The sequence below is a fragment of the Anopheles coustani genome, chromosome 3 (genome assembly GCF_943734705.1).
Source record: "Anopheles coustani chromosome 3, idAnoCousDA_361_x.2, whole genome shotgun sequence".
In the NCBI taxonomy this organism is placed as follows: Eukaryota; Metazoa; Arthropoda; class Insecta; order Diptera; family Culicidae; genus Anopheles; species Anopheles coustani.
In genome coordinates this window covers 53648544-53668974 of record NC_071288.1, presented here as the reverse complement: position 1 = coordinate 53668974, position 20431 = coordinate 53648544, and the positions used below count along the sequence as shown (strand labels likewise).

At 43.8% G+C, this 20431-nt stretch overlaps 4 protein-coding genes across 6 annotated transcripts; 1 reads left to right on the top strand and 3 right to left on the bottom strand.

The window, feature by feature from the left end:
• Positions 1 to 20: 20 nt before the first annotated feature.
• On the bottom strand, positions 21 to 5732 carry LOC131272459 (ras-related protein Rab-11A). Of its 2 annotated transcripts, none has more exons than XM_058274199.1 (5): positions 5654 to 5732; positions 4197 to 4370; positions 2398 to 2519; positions 1979 to 2327; positions 21 to 1902 (listed from the first exon to the last, which is right to left on the bottom strand). In XM_058274199.1, exons 2-5 carry the CDS (start codon positions 4234 to 4236, stop codon positions 1766 to 1768), a joined length of 648 nt encoding a protein of 215 aa, XP_058130182.1. In that variant the 5' UTR covers positions 4237 to 4370; positions 5654 to 5732; the 3' UTR covers positions 21 to 1765. The 2 variants fall into 2 exon arrangements, with proteins under 2 accessions (XP_058130182.1, XP_058130190.1); XM_058274207.1 differs by having other exon boundaries at positions 5602 to 5731.
• A 6110-nt stretch (positions 5733 to 11842) lies between these two features.
• On the bottom strand, positions 11843 to 13891 carry LOC131272284 (nucleoporin Ndc1). The gene is made up of 2 exons (XM_058273958.1): positions 13772 to 13891; positions 11843 to 13689 (listed from the first exon to the last, which is right to left on the bottom strand). The coding sequence occupies exon 2, from the start codon at positions 13666 to 13668 to the stop codon at positions 11938 to 11940; it is 1731 nt and encodes a 576-aa protein (XP_058129941.1). The 5' UTR covers positions 13669 to 13689; positions 13772 to 13891; the 3' UTR covers positions 11843 to 11937.
• Positions 13892 to 14273: 382 nt separating this feature from the next.
• LOC131271420 (WD repeat-containing protein 36) lies at positions 14274 to 17248 on the top strand. The gene is made up of 2 exons (XM_058272837.1): positions 14274 to 15440; positions 15514 to 17248. The coding sequence occupies exons 1-2, from the start codon at positions 14333 to 14335 to the stop codon at positions 17178 to 17180; spliced, it is 2775 nt and encodes a 924-aa protein (XP_058128820.1). The 5' UTR covers positions 14274 to 14332; the 3' UTR covers positions 17181 to 17248.
• On the bottom strand, positions 17246 to 18874 carry LOC131271421 (protein Peter pan). 2 transcript variants are annotated; one of them, XM_058272840.1, is made up of 3 exons: positions 18091 to 18874; positions 17677 to 18026; positions 17246 to 17625 (listed from the first exon to the last, which is right to left on the bottom strand). In XM_058272840.1, the coding sequence occupies exons 1-3, from the start codon at positions 18807 to 18809 to the stop codon at positions 17246 to 17248; spliced, it is 1449 nt and encodes a 482-aa protein (XP_058128823.1). In that variant the 5' UTR covers positions 18810 to 18874. The 2 variants fall into 2 exon arrangements, with proteins under 2 accessions (XP_058128823.1, XP_058128822.1); XM_058272839.1 differs by having other exon boundaries at positions 17246 to 18026.
• Between the last annotated feature and the right edge of the window lie 1557 nt (positions 18875 to 20431).

Here is a 20431-nt window from a genome sequence, read left to right as displayed (position 1 = left end):
ATGAAATAATTGTATCAATGACAGATAAACAAGTAACGCCTATAATAAAGGATGTAAACAGTGGATACATTGCAAGCCTTTCGTTGTCCAGTCAAATAGCGTCCCCGTTGTTCAAAATATTGTAACTACTCTGCCTGGTCACAGGATTTTCATGTTTCAAACATGCCTTTGTTTTGTTTCGTGCTAGCTAGCGATCTTCACTAAAAAGGAATGGACAATTAACATTATATTATCGCACTACTACCATCGAGTATAGCTCTATAGAAACATGCCCACTACCATGCCCTAGTACTCGATACACTGTGGATGTTGGTCAGCGATATCCTTCGAATTGTGAAATGGTTACCAACAACCATAAAGTATGCGGTTTGCTACTTACCACTCCTATTGCGACCCATCCATCTATCGCCTCGACATCCTTGCTTCAAAAGCCTACCAACGTGCGCAAGATCCATATTTAGCACGAAAAATGATCCACTTGATAGTACGGTTTCATTCGTAATATTTATCTCTCCAATTTATTTTAAACCTTTGAATGAAACAAAAATTATCTAGAGATATTACCCTATTATTAAAACACTTCCGTCTCTTATTTTGATTTTCTTCAAGCCATCACAAAGCCAAGCTTCGGCCTGTTTTTCTCTGGTGCATTAATGTTCGATTTCTATACTGGCAAAAAAAGCACATCTACACACTCACACACATATTACACGTTGCGTATACGACGAACCCAAAAAATCCAATGTGTATCCAGCAAAGAACTAAATGAACCGAAGCCGGATGATAAATGCAGCGAGCCAGACATATATAAATGTCGTAAAATCCAGCAATTTTGAAGGTGTACGCATTTTTCATCACACGTTCTATCCACTGTGACAGATTTTTGATATTATATTCCCCTAGGGGTTATATATGTACGCACGTGTTTGTTGAAATGTATTCATTTATATAGCATGTAATGTATTTTTCCATATTACGTTACATCTTTTTCCTCTGGAATATTTCCATTCATTTCCAATTTATCTTATCACTTATTTCAACCAAGAGATATAAGAATTCATACGTGCGTTAATTGAACATATTCCTTCCATTTGCCCTACATGCTATGTATTGGTCGCTATCATTTTGCGCAACTAGCCAATTGATTTCAATCATCCAGGTAAAGAAGCAGCAAAATAACGCTAGCTACAATACCGGAGTTGCTTCTTTGCCAGAATTCAAACGCCATACTCACTGCCAAAACAAATTTATTCAAAACAAACAAAAAATAATTTGAAACTGCATGGATGAGTTAAAAAGCGTATTTAGCGGACCTTTTACACCAAGGAGCACTTCAAAAAAGTATCATTTGTCTCGAGCTAGCGTTATTGTTGCTATCGAAAAAGGGTGTTGATGGCAAAGAAAGTGCTATTGCCGTTGCTTTGGACAAACATATCTGCTGGTGGCCGTCGCCAATGCTGGAGGGGCTAATTCTGCGGTCGACTGTATTAGCAACAGACCCGTTGCGGGTGACGATGGTCTTTGTCGCATTAAAAGTAGTAGCAGTAATAGTGGTATTAGTAGTAATAGGTTCATTTGGAGCAAGAGTGTAGTTAATTTTAGCTTTTTCTGTAGAATTAGATGTAGTAACCGTATTTGCAGCAGTTGTAGTAGTAGTAGTTGTAGTGCTTGCAGTACTATCTGTAGCTGTAATAGTAGTAGTGCTTGATGATGTTATTACTGAATACGCAGCATTATGAACATTCGTGTTTTCTGCTTGTGGCGGTCACTGGCAACATTGTTTTCGCACGGAATCAGTCGTTGGATTGGTCGGCTTCACGTCGATGTTCTCCAAGTTCGGTCTAATGACGCTGCCTTCCGGTGGATCCCGGATTTGCTTTTGCGACACAATTCGATAGATCTCTGTAAGGCAGAACATATGAAAGAAAGGTGAGAACAGCCGGTCAGCCGATAGACGCATGCGGCTTGTAAGATTTACCTGTGAGTATGTTTTGGAATGCAGTTTCGACGTTTGTCGAATCCAGGGCCGACGTTTCGATGAAGCTGAGCCCGTTACGTTCAGCAAAGCCTTTCGCTTCATCCGTGGGCACGGCACGCAGATGTCGCAAGTCGCTCTTGTTGCCGACGAGCATGATAACAATGTTCTGATCCGCATGATCGCGCAACTCTCGCAGCCATCGTTCAACATTCTCATACGTTAGATGTTTTGCGATGTCATACACGAGAAGAGCACCAACTGCACCACGGTAATAGGCTGACGTGATCGCCCTGTAGCGCTCTTGTCCGGCGGTATCCCAAATTTGGGCTTTGATAGTTTTACCGTCAACCTACATGCAAAAATCAAAAAATATATATTTGTAGCAGTGTCAATGCATTGGTTTGATGGTTGCCTCTTACCTCTATACTTCTGGTAGCAAACTCTACTCCAATGGTCGATTTGGATTCCAAATTAAACTCGTTCCTAGTGAATCGGGATAATAGATTACTTTTACCAACTCCGGAGTCTCCGATCAGTACAACTGAAAAAGGATACGATGGAAATAAATCATTGTTAGCAGACTCAAGAAATATGTTGCACAGTGGTATACATTCCACCCACATCATTCAAATTATTGTTCATTCGTTAAAAAATACATCTGAAATAGGAAGAATAACAAACTGTCCCATCCTTATGACTGGTAGCCAATTTTACGTTAAACGAAATGTTAATCTTATCTAGAGATATTATGTGACGAAATGGTCAACTGTACGAACAAAACATGTCAATGTAATTAATTTCTTCGAAAACAATCGTGTCTGGACGTATAAAACAACTGGATGAGGTTTCGTAAACTTTGGCAGCATACTATCCATAAGTCCGTGAGACTGTTAACGAAAGATGCTGTACGTTGGATACCTTCCGTGGTTTCTTTTGAAACGTTTGCATGCAATGACGCTGTCTATTATACAAGCACGCACTGAGGATAATACGCAGCATCTAACTCTTTGGCCACCCCTTTTTTTAGTAAACCGATAAGTAGCGAGAGCGCATGAAGTCATCGCATAAATTCACCCTATGGGACCATCGGTTTGGTTGTGACATCAACAAACTTTTGCGCCTATGCGTGTATTACTACAATACGGTCCATCATCAGTGTTTCTATATTTGTTATAATAATTCATACATGCAAAAATGCAACCATCGTGCACTCCGGATGGCATGGTTCATAACTTTTGTAAGCATTTGTTCTGTTACATCTTGTTGAGTAAACTAATCAGAATGAAAATATGCAATACACAATGGACTCGAAATGCATTACCCGAGCATTCAATTCAGCGATCCAAGGATACGTCATTGTAAGAAACCCAACAGTTTATTATTGGACAATGGAAGCGAACCAACTATGGAGTTATCCCAATGGCGTGTGAAAAGAATGATATTTGAACAGCGTAACACCGCCCAATTCAATTTGGGGTGCGGGACCTGCTTTATTTTACATTTTACGTCAGTCATTTCACCCTAGACGCCCCTTAACAGCGCCTTTGCTGTTGCTACAGTATCGCGCCTCTTATCGTGGCATTAGATGATTCATCATGATTCATTCCACGTTTGCTAAATGAGCGTGTGAAGCACTGAGACATATGAATTAATACCCTGTAAAAAGTACAACTTTAACCGCCATGCATGAACCCTCATGAGAAGTTAGAACAGTTAATTAAATTTATACGGTCAACCATCCTGTTAACCTTGGTAAATAGAACTCACAGGCCCTTGGCAACCAAAAAGAAAAATATTTGTAGGGTTACAATAAAGATTGTAATCCATACTTTGGGAAACACATTCAACTGGTTTTGAAGTAAAATAAGCAAGTCTGCAATCTATCGAAAACGAAACCCGCATAACTTCTGACATTTGGCTTAGTTGCGTGGGGTAAGTATGTCAACGTTTGATCACACCATAGATGTTAAAAAAAAAAACGCATTTTGCCTCATTTGACTGACAATCACCATGAACAAAATTTCGTCTGTATTCATAAAACATCAAGTAATTTTACTGGACTTTGGTGCGAATAAACCTCCAGACTTTTAATGGGCATTAAAAACATAGTCGGTAATATTGCAATATGATAAGATGTCAACTATTCCTTCCAGTGTAGTACCCAACAATCAATGATTTGCATTGTTCTGTGAAACGATTAGCAGCATTACATGCTTACCTTTGAATAAATAATCATATTCATCATCACGGTTGCCCATCTTGCAGCAGTAGGTCTAGTTGTCCTTGAAGGGTTGATGTTCTGGAATCAGTGCACTGCCTTATTCACCGGATTCCTGTGGCTGACTTTAACGCTGCTCCGTCTGGCAATATTGCTTTAATAAATTGCTTCTTCCTGTCAATATTGAACCCACGGTAGGAAAGAAATACACAAATGAATGAATTTCTGGGCATGGAACATTTGCATCGTTCGGGCGACCTCGAGCAGCGTAAGTATAAAATGCGGGAACAGTTGTGTTCCCATTTCTTGGCGCTTTGCTGGAAAGTATGACCTCGAGCTAACTGATTCGAAATTCTGAAAACAAAGCAAAAAGGAGCTGCATTTCCTTTTACACGCATACACTCTTCCTTCCCACACAAGCACATTACATGCTACTTCACAAGGAAGCACAGAGTACACTTTGTTTTTAACACTACTTAAATGTTATCTTTTTTTAAGTACTTTCTTGCTAACTGAACAAAGGGGGTGTTACTTATCAAAAAATAACACAAATGTATCTAACTTAACAAATTTTCACCGATCAGAAAAAGGCATACCACTATGAATAAGAGAATTAGAAAGTGCAATTACCAGTCAACCGCACATTGACCATTTTATAGAGGAAAAAATGTGCAGAACTCATGTGAAAGCACAAACAATTCTACAGTTTAGTCCAACATATTATCATCTTTTAACAATCCCTCAGGCGCTTTGTCACTCGTTCCACGCAGTCAACTTATCTCGCAAGCCTTTGTCGTTCATTGCCAATCGTACAAGTACTCCTCTACTTTCCTGTGTCGCGAAAAAAACAGCCGTGGCACTTACGGCTAGGCAGACGTGTACGCAAGTGTCCCACCACGGTGGCGGCTTTCTTTCGTCCGCCCGATGACAGACGATATTCAACCGAAAATGTATATGCGCAACGTCTCCGTAACTTGCGAACGAGATGATCGGGAATGTTTTTCATCTGTCTGTTGCCTCATCGTAGGGGAACTATTCTGATTAATCATGGATAATACGCAGAAAAACGAGTTGACGCCATGGGTTCTCGATTGAAAACGAACATCACCAAACGATACGAGATGGGTTGCATTTACTATGTTGCTAAACTGCGACGAAATTCTAGCAGAAGATTCTTAATTGTTTATCGCGGCAAAAAGCAGATCTTTGCAGTGTACACACGAATCGTTAGGAACGCAATCGACTGTATCGGAAGAACAAAAAATGATGGATCCGTAATCAAAAAACAAAATGTCTGCCCCTTTACAGGAATGACTCGATACGAGAAACGACGGAGATCGGCCGGAAAACTGGTCACACTTATTCCGCTTTTACACAAGAGCTAGTAACCACATTCTAGACTTACACAAACGAGGTTAAAGGATACGATTTTATCGTAAATTCGCACAGAAAATTACCGATTTTCGTGGCCGACGAATTCGGAAAACCTGGAATTAGACTCACGCAGCACTTTTGCTGTGTGACACCTTTCTCCTTTAGTGTTGGCAGAATCGGGATTCGGAAGATTCGAAGATTCGATCCCTAGACGGATTCTAAAGATTCGAATCCCATTTGACAGATTCTAAAGATTCGAATCCCTTCTGACGGATTCTAAAGATTTGATTCGATTAGGATTCGAATCAGATTTGATTAGTTTGAGACTCGATTTGATTCGATTCTGACTTGATCCTAAACTGTTTGAATCGACTCACAATGATTTAAGTCAAATTAGTCACATAACTAGTCGATCTAGAGACAACCCAACGAGAAATTTTGGCGTTATTTTGGGGTAAAAGAATTCTCTTGAGAACTGATCGCTCTTCTTTTGAGAATTCTTTTACCCCTTCTTTTGCAGCAGATTTCCTATGCAATCTTGGATGTAAAACGACTTCTGAAAAGAAGGGTAAAACAATTCTCTTAATACTTGCGGGACACCGTAAAAGAGAACAGTTTTGACAACGTGACTGTGTAACGTGTTTATAACACCTATTTCTGACTATACGCGCAAAAAAACGTATACCCATTCGTAGCAGATTATATGAGCTGGGTTCAGGATATCTTTTCTTTCCCAAAATAATTATTTTCATGCAGGAAAATATTTTTGATTCTTTTATTATTTTGATACATCGATAATATTATATGCATATCGTCCGGTTCGGAAGGCAATCAGGGGAAATGTTCAGAAATCGTCCGACGCCTCCTCTGGTTCGTGCTGGCAAACAGCGACCACGGATCGTAGCAGGCTCCTTCGATGTACGATGTGCAGCACCACTCCGTCATGCCCAGTGAAAACACGTAGAATGCATTCATGTTTAAGGCTGATTCGCACGTCGGCAAGTGCAAGTGGCAAGTAAGCAGGCAAGTGGCAAGTAGCTGTTCGCACTGCAGGCAAGTACTTGCCGGTAACTTGCTCACTCACACAAGTACACAATAACAAATAAACTTTAATTTACCATTATTTCATCATCAATCAATGAAAAGATCGATCAACGATACGATCAAATAATATTTCTCGAACATTAGTCGAAAATTATCCTAAACAAATCACGAAAATGAAACAGTTTTTGTTTGACAACTTGTAATTACACGAGTTGTCAACCAATACATCCAGCTACTTGCCCGAAAAATAGACTCGGTTCTATTCCAGTGGCAAGTAGCTACTTGCCACTTGCTACTTGCTGGGTCCCGATTCGCACGGGGTAGGTACGCGGCAACTTGCCACTTGCACTTGCCACTTGCCGACGTGCGAATCAGCCTTTATTTCAAGCCGCTTCTTCCTACATGTCGAGACACTAAAATGTGTGAAAAGTGCGGACAAATCGTCATCAGTAAGAACTCTCTGCTGTGGGTTCTTACACACGTACTTACTGTCTGGTGCGAGTTAACCCGGCCCCGGTTAACCACCCCGAGTCGGTCGATCCTGTTGGAAATGGGTGAATACCTCTGCGTATAAACCTTGGGCAGAAAAGAACTAAAGTTGGCAGCACTGCATTTGGCTGTCAACGTAACTTAAACTGTATGAAATAAATTATTGTTACTGGACTTTCAAAGAGACAACACGTGTTTTCTTGCTGCTTTCCTCTATTGGTGTTTGATCCAAGGGTGGAGTATTTCCACAGAAACCAAAAGACATTACTCAGTATTTTTCAACAGGTTATGGGCCCAGCCCCAGTGCTTCGGAGCGTGTGTTGAAGTTTTTGGTTGAGGACAAGGTTTTCCAGGAAGTGCAATTGTGATATTCCTGAAGAGAAACGGTGTGCAGAAAAAGTAACAATGGCGGACGGTTGGAAGGCAATATTTGCGAAGCTCGGGAACGGTAATTATCAAACATGGAGGTTCCGCATGCAGTCCTTGCTGGAACGCGAGGAATTGTGGGACATGATAGAATTACCGAAGCCGGAAGAAAATGATGATGATTACGCAGACTGGAAAAAGAAAGACGTCAAAGCGCGAGCGACGATTTCCCTTCTTGTTGAAGATAGTCAACTTCGCTTTATCAAGAAAAGCAAGACGGCTCGTGACATGTGGCGCAACCTGCAGGCTTACCACGAGAAAGCCACCATCGGTAATCAGGTAATGTTGCTTCAAAAGATATGTTCCAAAAACCTAAGTGAAGGCGGTAACGTGGAGAAGCACCTCGAGGAATTTGAGGACTTGTTTGAGCGCCTCGACAACGCCGGGGTAGAGCTCAGCGAACTGCTGCGCATAATTATGATGCTACGCAGTCTCCCACCGTCTTACAGCAGTTTCGTTACGGCATTAGAGAATCGGCCGCAGGAGGATCTAACCTTAGATCTGGTAACTGCGCGGTTGCGGGACGAGTTCCAGAAACGTTCCAGTTCTAATGACCTCTCAGAAAAAGAAATGGTGTTGAAAGTGACAGAACGGAGCGAGCAAAGGAAGTGCTTCTTTTGCCAGAAACCTGGACACTTAAAGAAAAACTGCCGCAAATTTCTGGCGCAATCCGGCAGTGAAAAGAGTTTCAAGCCGAAAGCGAAACAGGTTCAAATGGAAGGCGAACGCTCGTCGGAGGAGAAGCAGGCGGCGGTTATTGGAGCTGTGTGCTTCATAGCGGGTGACGTCATACCGGGCGCATGGACGATTGACAGTGGTTGTACCTGTCACATGACTAATGACCCTGAGTTTTTCGCCGAATTTAAAAGAGAACCTTTGGGTGATGTGACTCTAGCAGATGGAACGAAAACAAAATCGACCGGAATTGGGAACGGTGTGATTGTAGGCATGAACGCCAATGGTCAACGTGTGGCCATCACACTGGAAAACGTGTTGTTAGTTCCAGCGCTAGAAGGTGGGCTTATATCTGTAAGAAAGCTCGCAGCAAAAGGTTTCTCGGTAGCATTCGGAAGAAAAGGTTGCGAAATAAAAGCACAAAATACTACCGTAGCTGTTGGTATATTAGTCGGCAACCAGTATAAGCTAAAGGTGGTGGAATCGTGTATGACAGCAACGCGTTATCATGGTGTAGACTGCCAACACACGTGGCACCGGCGAATGGGACACCGTGACATGCAGACTGTGAACACGATGGTGAATAAAGGGCTAGTTGACGGAGTAAGAATGACAAACTGCCGAGAGCGGATGGTGTGTGAGTGTTGCATGCTGGGAAAGCTGGTGCGGAAGCCTTTTCCGCAGGTTCTAGAGCGGAAATCTAAGCGACCAATGGACATCATAAACACGGATCTCTGTAGTCCTATGGAGCGTCCGACGCCAGGCGAATACGGAGACCCCTGCGGGGAACAGGCGGCAACAAAGAACCTAATGAAACAGGAGGAGCGACATACTTTGAAGGATCCTGTATTAGAGAGTGACGAAAATCTTCCGTTTGAATGTGACAACAAGAATGAAGGGACCCTGTCACAACCGAGAGCATCAGAGCAAGAAGATGCAGACAAAAAATATGAAGAGGTGGCCAGAAAACTAGTGCTCATGGAACAGGACCTCAAGCGTTCGGAGGAGAAGGTCGAGATGAACGAAAGCAAGATCGTCGAGCTTGAGGAGGAACTCCGCGTTGTCGGTAACAACCTGAAGTCGCTGGAAGTTTCGGAAGAAAAGGCAACGCAACGGGAGGAATCGTACGGTGGTCAAGTGAGAGTGTTGAATCAGCGTCTCAAGGAGGCTGAAGCTCGCGCTGAATTCGCTGAACGTTCCGTTCAGAAGTTGCAGAAGGAAGTCGACAGACTCGAAGATGAATTGACTGTCGAACGTGCCAAGAACTCCAATGGATCCAGGGTACACAGCGGAAAATGAAGGAAGCAAACCGTTCGAAGACATAACACTGTACAGGGGACGCAAAGCCAGTCAGCCTAACAACAGTGACTGTAGTGCGACAAAGCGCGTGTTACAATACTTGCAAAGTAGTAAGGTTGGTACTCACCCAGGAGGAGTGTTGGAAATGGGTGAATACCTCTGCGTATAAACCTTGGGCAGAAAAGAACTAAAGTTGGCAGCACTGCATTTGGCTGTCAACGTAACTTAAACTGTATGAAATAAATTATTGTTACTGGACTTTCAAAGAGACAACACGTGTTTTCTTGCTGCTTTCCTCTATTGGTGTTTGATCCAAGGGTGGAGTATTTCCACAGAAACCAAAAGACATTACTCAGTATTTTCAACAGATCCAAGCGCTGGTATCGGACACGGGCCACCGATGCTATGTTACACCCGGTAACAACCGATGATCGCCTCGATGTCCAACCTTCACCGACCAACTATTAACGCTGAGTTGCAGTTTCGGCGCCTGTCGCTAAGGGTCATCGTCTCATCCTGTTTCCTTTCCTGCCCTGTTCCTACCATGTTTCATGATGTTGTTTAACACATTGTTTAATAAACTTCACTCCGATTCCGACATCCAAACCCACGAAAGCGTTATTCTTAACTCGCAGTTAGTTGGCCAGACTTGCACAGTCAAAAGTAAACAAACAAAGGTTTGACAGCCAGTACCTCCTTCCACTGCGGTGCCTCCGAAAAAAAAATTATTGGTAGGTTATGAGGAGTCCATGCTTACCAAAAATACACTTGGCAAGGTTCTTTTAGGTAGGCATGTATACCTTTGGTAGGAACGTGCAGCAAGGTTCTCCTTGGGTGATTTCCATAACCATCAGAACTATTTATAACGGTGAACCTCACATCGGAAATGTGTGGCATGTATTTATTTCAGAAAAAGCGAGTTATCAGGTATGATATGATGGGGATTAAGATTTCAATATTCTATTCCCAGACCAACATTGATTGTTTTACATCTTTTGTAAACCAAACTGTTACCGCGTGACTACATTAGGCATACCATACCAAAAACTTGGTACGGTCGAGCTCCAGCGTACCATACCAAATGCAACCCAGCACTTCTGGGTTGGCTGGTTTGACACTTGGAGCGTACCAGTTTTTTGGTATGGTACGCCTAATGTAGTCACGTGGTTAGATTGGGACTCGGACTTGTGGAATCGAGTAGGTATTAGAATACTCCATCACTAGAACGAAGCTGACAGTGCACCTTGGCATCAACAATCTTCAAAAACCTTGATCACAATTTCAAATAATGGTTGTTTCTGCTATTTTGTTAATAACTTTAATAATAACTAGCCTAGGCCAATTGGAACAATGATTCCCTCAAATGAACGTTCTTTTGAAGACAAACACAGAAACAACTTCAACAACAAAGATTCTTAGTATATTCTTCGATTTTAAAATAAATATGTAAAAAGTCTACAGAAACCTTGGTTGGTAGTTAAAGCTGAAATAGCAAATTTGTTGCTAACTTTATGGTCGTTTAAAAGATTTTCACATGAAAAATCCTTTTCAGACCAACAATTTTGTGAAAATGAAGCTTTTTCTATTGGTTCAAAGTCGCACATCGATAAGTGCGGGCATTGCTAAACATGTACAGTAGATATCCGACATACGCGGATTCGGAGATACGCGGTTTTCAAAATTTGACAGTAGATTGGGTTTATTACGTCGATGTCAATTCTTGAGATGTACAACCACACGAAATTACAAATTTGAATAGCTTACGCTTTTTATTTGGTTTATTGCAATTTATTTTATTTGAATACGTCTGCATTGCATTCATATTAACGGACTAAGTAATTATTTTTATATTCTATGATACATGTACACAAGAACACTCTTAGTATATGCTATGTGTCAAGCAATATTCGAGATACGCGGATTTCTCTGGTCCCCATTATCCGCATAAGTCGGATATTGACTGTAATTTTTTCAGATGAACTGTGGCACAATGAAATTTAAAAAAATTGATTGGAACGATTACGGTTAACGGTACATTTAGAGAAGTGAAGCAGATTTGTTGTTTAAAATAACAAATTTTTCACTAATCGCTTAAATTTACGTTATTTGTAAAACTAAGCAAATATCATGGGGGTGCCCATGGCGCAGCGGTAGCGTGAGGAAACACCACACCACAGGTGTGTGGGATCGAATCTCGAGTCTGGCATCCTCCGGTATTACGAACGGCTGACCACCGATCTATTATATACCGTCTTTCGGTTACACAAACTCTCTTCGGAGAGAGGCCTTGTCCCACTAGGGGATGTCGTGCCATTAAGAAGAAGCTAATATTATTCCAGTTTGGGTGATAATTCATTAAATTTATTCACTTTAACAAAACTTCACAAAATGATTAAGTGTTAATAGTGCGATGGTTAATGATCTTACTTCCTCATTAAATTTCGTGCAGCGATAGAAAAGGTTGTAGAGCATCTAAATCTTTCGGATCTAGTAAAAGATCATTGATGTATGGCTCGAATGCAGCGCAGAGCCTGTAGAGACCTTTTTTAACAGCTGCCTTCAAGGCAAAGTAGTTCCGATCAATTTTCCTCACGTCTATGTTTTTCGAACCGAACTTATCTACTACCTTCTTTAACTCAAGAAACGATTGGATGATGCCCGGTAAATCATTCTGCACTACCCCGTACATATCCTCGTGCAACGAGCGACAGGCTATGGCAGCTAAGCTGTAGATTAGCTTGGTGATGGACGGGGACTGCACTGCGAGCAAATAGTAGCTTTTGGCGGTATTATTCTCTTCAAAAAGGTAAGCGTAACCCGGTATTCTGTGTAGGTCGAGCGGCGAAATTGCAAACGTCAATTTTTTTTCCGATGATGCTCCCGACAGGCTCAGGTTATCCGACGACTTCGTAAATGATGGCGTAGACAAACTGCGAACTCCGAACGTTTGGTTGTACTGTCTCCGAAGAAAACGTTCCTTGTCCATCGAAGACGTTGAACGGAGAGTTCCACCAATGATTTCAATCGGTGGTGGTTGCTTGTGCTCCAAACCATCGATTGAAAGATCCAGATCGTGTGTAAACGTGCGAATGAGTTGAACACACACATCGCACAGCTTTCGCCAGTTTTTTGGGTGTCCTCCAGGATTCGTTAATTGATACAAGTGCTGCCGCCGATTGCCAGGTATGTTTTCACTATCCGCGATGGAAAATAGGTCCTCCACGGCTAGTTTCTCCACCAGGGGAATTTTTTTGTACGCCAATGCATCGGCCAACAGCGGTTCTTTGGCCACTTGTTCAGCTATACCAAATTCACAGGGCTCGGTTAGAAAAATACGGAATAGTACATGCATCAAATTCATGTTGCTTAGAATCATCGAAATTAGCAGCCAGCTGTATAGTAGCAGTCGGCCGTCGGTTGCAATATTGTAGAAATTGTATATGAAAGATTCTTCTTGAAGGCGAACGTTTCCAAGTAATGCAGCAACTTTGTGCCGGCAAAGTAATGAAAAAATAAAGTAGAAACTGATGAACATTAATGAGATTGCAATGGATCTTTTCAAAGATTCTGGAAAAATCCTCCTGAAGCTGTTCCTGAATTGGACCACCTTGCGCAGTAGAACAATGCGAAACTCGATTGCAATTGGATTCGCATGCGCTTTAAAAAAACAGTAACATCCGGAAAATAGACCGCATACAACGAGGTAAAGGAATCTTTCGTTCAGAACCGGTGGTTGATCTTCAGCTGTTAGGAAGAGTTGTCGGTAGTCGTCCCGTAAGAAACGTGTGTACAGCCAAGCCGTCAGGCAGCCGATTGCTCCACTCGAGGCCAAAGACATTGAGCGTTGTAGGATATTGCTGTACAACCTGCCGATTTGTTTGGGATGATATCGTTCTTCCCGGAGGCACGGTTTAGTAAGCACTACTCCATGAACGACAACGGCAGCAGCTAAACATATCGCTATGAACCAGGTGTAGAAAGACAGCATGAGGCGAATTGAGCCGGCGATCCAACTAATCGGGTGCAGGATGTTAAAGTTGACGAAGAGTAAGAAAATTGTCATGAAAAAATACTGCAGGCCCACACTGTACACTATAGCCGACATAAACCGGTCGGTGCAAACCCTTCGGAATGCAAGGTCCTTTGTTTCTACTGATAGTTCCATTATTGCCAAAGCCAATACAAGCTGAAAAGATGGAATACATGAGCAACATGACAATGTAGCGAACTATGCCAGAAGCTCTTCGACTTTAGTTGCCATACTTTACCTAGCTTTGTATAGCTTGCAATAGAAAACTGCTTCAACTTTGCCTCCCAACTATTTCTTTTCGAGACCGGCATAAACACCACAGAAGCGCGCAAAACTTGCGTCGAAAGCCCACTTGTCCGGCAACTGATGAAAGAATGACAGTCGAATTGGTATTTACAAAATCATTTGATGCGCAGGTTATAGCACGGTAATCTTATTGTGACATAAACTTCGCATTAACAAGCATCAAACAGAAATGTCAAAACAATATTGTCAAAAACACGTTATCATATCGAGCTTCTCACTATATCAGCACGTAGCCATTAACTTAAACAAATAGGTTCTATAACCAATATTTCCGGCGAATTTGAGCACATAAATTTGAATAATTTTGTTCATAGAATGTCAGAATTGGATTTGTTTTTCTGTCAGCCCAATCAAAATGTCCTGCATGAAACGACCTGCACTCTGAGTTGTCTTTGATTGTCAAAATTCACTTTTAGCAGCTCCGTCGACTGTTTGTTTCGTACACGTGCTTTTTCCGTTGTTGATTCTCAACTGGCTAGTAAAATACGGCACAATGCGCGGTAGCCACATATTTCAGCCGAATAGGGCCTTAGGATACGTGAGCAACCACATTCCGCCGAATGTGCGTTATATTGACCAACGTAGAGAAAACATTGTGATCACTTGCGTCGGACGATCTTTTCATGTGTACGGTTGCAACAGTTTTCGATTAATCCGTGCCGGTCGTATCCATCCGGAGAACATCACCGCATTAGCTGCTGATGGATTCCTTACCTACGTTGCCGTAGGAAACCAGATCTATGGATGGCGATCCAGTGTGGACCTGCGAAAGGTTTACCGTGGCCACGAGAAACCGGTACACTTACTTCTACCCTTTGCGAAGCATCTCATTTCGGTGGATGAGAGCAGTCTGTTAAAGATATGGGTGGTGTCGACACAAGCCCTGTACTTGGAAATACCGTTCGCAAACAACAGCTTCCAAATCTCTGCCCTCGTTCATCCAGCGTCGTACAAGAACAAAATCCTACTCGGTAGTGCACAAGGCGGGTTGCAGTTGTGGAATTTGAAAACGAGCAAGTTGGTACATAAATTCAAATGTAACTTCCAAAGTAAAGTGCTGCAACTGGAGCAGGCTCCAGCGATCGATGTTATCGCCGTTGGACTGCACAATGGCCGAATCATCCTGCTTAATCTGAAGTACGAGAAAGTGGTAATGGAGGTGCACCAAGACTGGGGACCAGTGACGGGGATAAGCTTCCGAACCGATGGCACTTCCATCATGGCGACTGGTAGTTCAAATGGTCAGGTTGTTTTCTGGGACTTGGAGGAAAAAGCGATCGTTTCTACACTGGTGGCCCACGATGACTCGGTTACCGGTGTGCACTTCCTGCCGAATGAGCCGTTGCTGGTTACGAGTTCCCCGGATAATTCGCTGAAAATGTGGATATTCGATTTGTCCGACGGCGGGGCACGCCTGTTGCGTATACGCGAGGGACATGCTGCGCCACCGACCTGCATTCGGTTCCACGGAGCAGCAGGAAGACATATTCTATCCTCTGCTGAAGATTCATCGCTACGTATTTTCAACACCGTGACCGAAACGCTGAACGCCAGCATGGGGAAAGCAAGCTACAATCGGAAAGCATCCAAAAAGCAAAAAAGTAAATATTTTAAATATTCAGTGGTTTGTAAGGGCAGTTTTTCTCTTATTCCTAATATTCATTTCATTTTCAGAAAAATCCGATGATCCGTTCCGTATGCCGCAGATCAACTATTTCACGTCGGAGACGACCCGGGATAAGGAGTGGGATAGTATTGCCGCCCTCCACCAAGGGTTGGTGCAAGTGACTACTTGGTCTTTCGATAAGCGACGCATGGGTGAACTACACCTCGTGCCGGCCGCTTTTCAGAATAAATCTGAAAACAAGGATTTCAGTGTTATAGCCACCTGTCTGTGTCTGAGTCATTGTGGTAATTTTGTTACCATTGGATATTCCTCGGGACACGTGGAACGATTCAACATCCAGAGCGGCATTCATCGTGCCAGTTACGGATCGCCAACCGCACACAGAGAGTATGTACGCGGGTTGGCAAGCGACAACCTGAACCAATTCGTCGTGTCCGGTGCGGCGGATGGTCTGTTGAAGTTTTGGCACTTCAAGCAAGCGCACAAGACGAGCGTCAAAATACCGGTGGATACGGTCGATGTTGGAGAACCGATAACGCTGCTTCGGTCGCATCGTGAGAGCGCCATGGTTTGTGCTGCACTTGACGATTTTACTGTCCTGCTAGTCGACCTAGACACGCGTGCGGTCGTGCGGCGCTTCCAGGGTCATCGTGGAACAATCACGGATGCTTGCTTTTCACCCGATAGTCGTTGGCTGGTTACCGCTGGGCAGGACTGCACCGTCAAAATATGGGACATTCCATCGTCCTATCTGATCGACCACTTCCGCGTGACTAACATGTGCACTTCGCTTACCATGTCGCCGACAGGGGACTTTCTTGCAACGGCTCACGTGGATTACCGTGGCGTAAACCTATGGGCGAACAAGAGTTTGTTTTCGCACGTTACACTGCGAGGGTTGAATCCCGAAGCCGAGGCACCGCTGCTCGATCTGCCAACAACAATCTGTGAGGAACAGCAGGACGGCATCGCGTCGCAGCAGGAGAGATCGGAAATGGATGTCGACGAGTTGGAAGATGCATTTGAAGAGATCAATCTTGACTATAACTCTCCACCGCAGCTATCGAGTGAGCTGATAACTATGTCCGATCTTGCGGCGTCGCGTTGGCAGAACCTTCTCAATTTAGATATCATCAAGAAGCGCAATCGGCCCCGACAAGCACCACAAAAGCCCGAATCGGCCCCATTCTTCCTACCGACGGTGGCTGGACTTGATTTTGGTTTCGATCTAAATGCATCCAACCAGTCGTCTACTAATGGTACCGGGGTACCGCCACGCGGACAGGGACGAATCATTCGCACGACAGAAACCATAGATAATTTAACGCCTTTCGGAAAACTGTTGCACGATGCGATCGTCACGGAAGCATATGGTAAAGCCATTGCATACCTGATGAACCTCGGTCCCACCATGGTGGACCTTGAGATACGGAGCTTGACTCCGTTATATGGTGGTAGCGGTAGCTTCCCGGTGATGACGACTTTCATGCGTATGATTATAAGCATGTTTGAAGAGCGAAAGGAGTTCGAGTTGGCGCAAAGTTATTTGAGTGTATTTTTAAAGCAGCACGGCCGAGCGATCGTACAAAACAGGGAGCTGAGCAAACTTCTACCAGAGCTAGAGAAAGCACAGTCGTCAGGTTGGTCCTTGCTGGAAGACAAACTGTTGTACGGATTGGGAGTTGTAAGTAACCTAAGGAACTACAGCGCTTAAACATAAATAAATGTACGTCATGTTGTGCGGAGAAAGCTAACGATTCATACTTTCTTTTCTTTATTTCACTTACGCCTGGAGGACTTTTTCCCACCACCTGTCTTCTTCGATCCACCACTTTTGCTCCGTCCCATATGCTTTCCGCCGTTGTATTTAGATTTGCCCTTCAGCTCGTCTCGCATTCCTTTCCGGCCAAATTTACCTTTTCCATTCTTTCCTCCGCCGTTTCTCTTCTTGCTATCATGGCGGTCGTCGTCTTCGTCGTACTGCTTGCGATTGTCCATACGTGGCTTTTTCGGCTTCAACGAGTAGCTCGAACCCTTCGGTATGAACGGTCGCTTCCTGGCGCCCTTGTGAGCCGAATCGAATAGTTCGTCTTCCGGATTGGCACCGATCGCGTCCCGGTAGTATTCGCGATCGTCCTCATCAGACAACTCGCCAACTGCTTCCTCTGCGTCCTTCAGGAGCAGTTTATCCGTCTCGTTGATTTGATTACTCTTCTCTTGTGCCGACGTTTTGGCACGATGGTCCTCTTTTTTGTTTTCTTTCTTCTTGATGTTTTCGGCCTGCTTTTGTTTACGCATTTCCTTCAACTTGCGTTGTTGGGCTCGCTTCTTACGCATGGCTTCCACCTCAATCGCACTCTTCTCAATGCAGTCATGATACAGCACTTCGCCTGTCATCAGATCGTCCTCGATCTTCATTAGGCGCATCGTTATGCGTGGGCCGATTTCATGTAAGCGCAACGATGATTTGTTGTCTTCCAGATTGCCACGATTCAAATTCTGTGGAAGGACCACGTGCGATTCTTCATCATCTACTTCGGATTCCGAAAGCAGGTGACCCCTGGAAAAGAAAAATTTAACAAAATGAAATCGGTGTCATCGTGGCGACTCCGTGGGGTACCTACTTTTCAACAAAATCGGCGATATCTTCGAATCGACCCAGATCCGGTATGTTTCGAGTAACGATTTTCTTCACGCCCTTGTTTAAATTAACCGGCACCACCGTAATGGTGTAATGGCGCAGATCGACCAGTTTGCTGACCGGATTGTAGGACAGCAGTACGCACCGCTTCAGCGAGGAAAGATTCACCGTCGACAAATTGATCGATGGGAACATGTTTTGGAAGGTACTCGCCATCAGCTTTAAATGCTTACCCTCGCCGCTGAAGTTGTTCAGGATCACCAGCGGGGCTGCCTTGAAGCAGTCTTCGTCGACAAATTGTTTGCGGGCACTATTTATCACATCTTTCGCCAGGGTGTACTGATGCACCCTAAACGTCAGTGTCGGTCCCTTTGGCATCCGAATCACCTTCAGAGACAAACTTTCCGTGGATAACGACAGGAGGCACATGTGCGATACGTGAAAATAGCCGGACATATGCACAAAATCTTTCACCTTGTTGATGCGACTCTCGCGAAGGTGTGCCGCTGTGAACGGTTCCATCATCCGACGAAAATCTCGCGATAGTTTGCTAACCGACGAGCATCGTTCGCCGCGGCGAATGACAAACGTGTGAGGAGCATTTTTGATCGCCGTCGGTTCCTCCTCAATAGGAGCAGCCACTTTTACTCGATTCCGCTGCTTTTGCGCTTTCGAAAGCGGCTTACGGGATTTTTTCTTCATATTGCTAGTCACAAAACAGAAAACCAATTCTTCGCCAACCGGGGAACACGTGCGACACGGAGATATTCGTTGTTTACCTGTTTTGACGTTGATGGACTCGAAGAGAACAAGGTGAATACAACATCAAGTTATAATCCACTCACCTTGGTAGAGATTGTGAAGAAACTAGTGATGGGTAATTCAAACCTGAACCGTATATGAAACAGCTCTTTCAGAGAGCATATCCAAATTGTTAAGTGTTAAGATCTAATGGCCTTATATAATGGTCACTTGGCAAAGTCACTGGACTGTTAAACTGGTGTACTGAGCAAGCTTATTTCACCAAAGCCCCCAGTCCTTGACAGTACAGTGGCTTTACCAATGCCACCGTTGGTGACCAGTGTGACGACGCTTTCACATGGCTATTGGGTGATGTCTTTTTAAGTATGTTTTATTGGACTTTTCATGCGCATGAAAACAATCTTAACCCTAACCACAAATAGTTCGGTCAAAATTATGGATTCGACACCTTTTATAGGCTCTCCTTCCTAATTCCTGCTCAACACGTCCGCAAATGGTAAATTGCCGTTAAAATATCTAAGCTGTGATATACAGGAAATCTCAACCCCTTGGTAGTATGGCTGAATTGAGAGGGGAAATTTACTGCTACATACCAGCAGTTCATCCCCGAATGCCCGTTCTCCATGTTAGGAGCGGCTCGAATCAGCGTCTGTTTCCCATGTTAGGGGCGGCTGTATCTTCTGTTCTGGCTTCCTGTGGGATGTAACGAGCTTTCGGTGAGTTCCCCGTTGACAGAAATTTAAATTTTTGCTGCTATCATGTAGTTTCAGCAAGAGTCCCAGCAATCTGCCATGGAAAAACTTGCTGCAACTACATAACAGTTGCAAATTTTTGTCATCCGGGTTGGTTTACCGAAGTGACAGAAGCCGGAGGGCCTTGCAAGACACCCCCACAAGGTTCATTGCAATGAACAGTTACCAAAAAGAATAACAGATTTGAGTCAATCACGCTAGACTTAATTAATTAATTAAAATAGACGGCGGAGATTGGACTACGGCTAGAAACTCGGCACATGGAATTGACAAAATACAAAACAATTTTCATCAGCTAAGTTCGGCGACCACTAAGTGGCTCACAACATAAAATATATTCTACTTACTTTACTTACTTATGTGGCGCTAGAACCGCTGAGCGGTCTTGGCCTGACGAAGCTCCATCCGAAACTGCTCACGGTCGCTCGCCACGCTGGTCTAATTCCCTATCCCGGCTTTATTGGCGGCTTCGTCTACGCCATCCTTCCACCTCAATTTAGGCCTACCACGCCTCCTCTGTCCTTGGGGACAGCCTAAAAGGACTTTACAGGCTGGGTCGTCCGGTGCCATTCTCATGACATGACCAACCCACCGGAGCCTGGCGATTCTAATTCGCTGTACGACAGTAAGGTCACCATACAGCTCGTAGAGCTCGTCGTTATAGCGGCTCCTCCATTGTCCCTCCTCACATACGGGGCCAAAAATCCTCCTGAAATATATTCACTCCGCATTAATGCTGGCGCGTCCACCTTCGTGTAGGTTCGGCCTGATATTTTTCGTAAAACATTCACTGCATTAACCAAATTATTG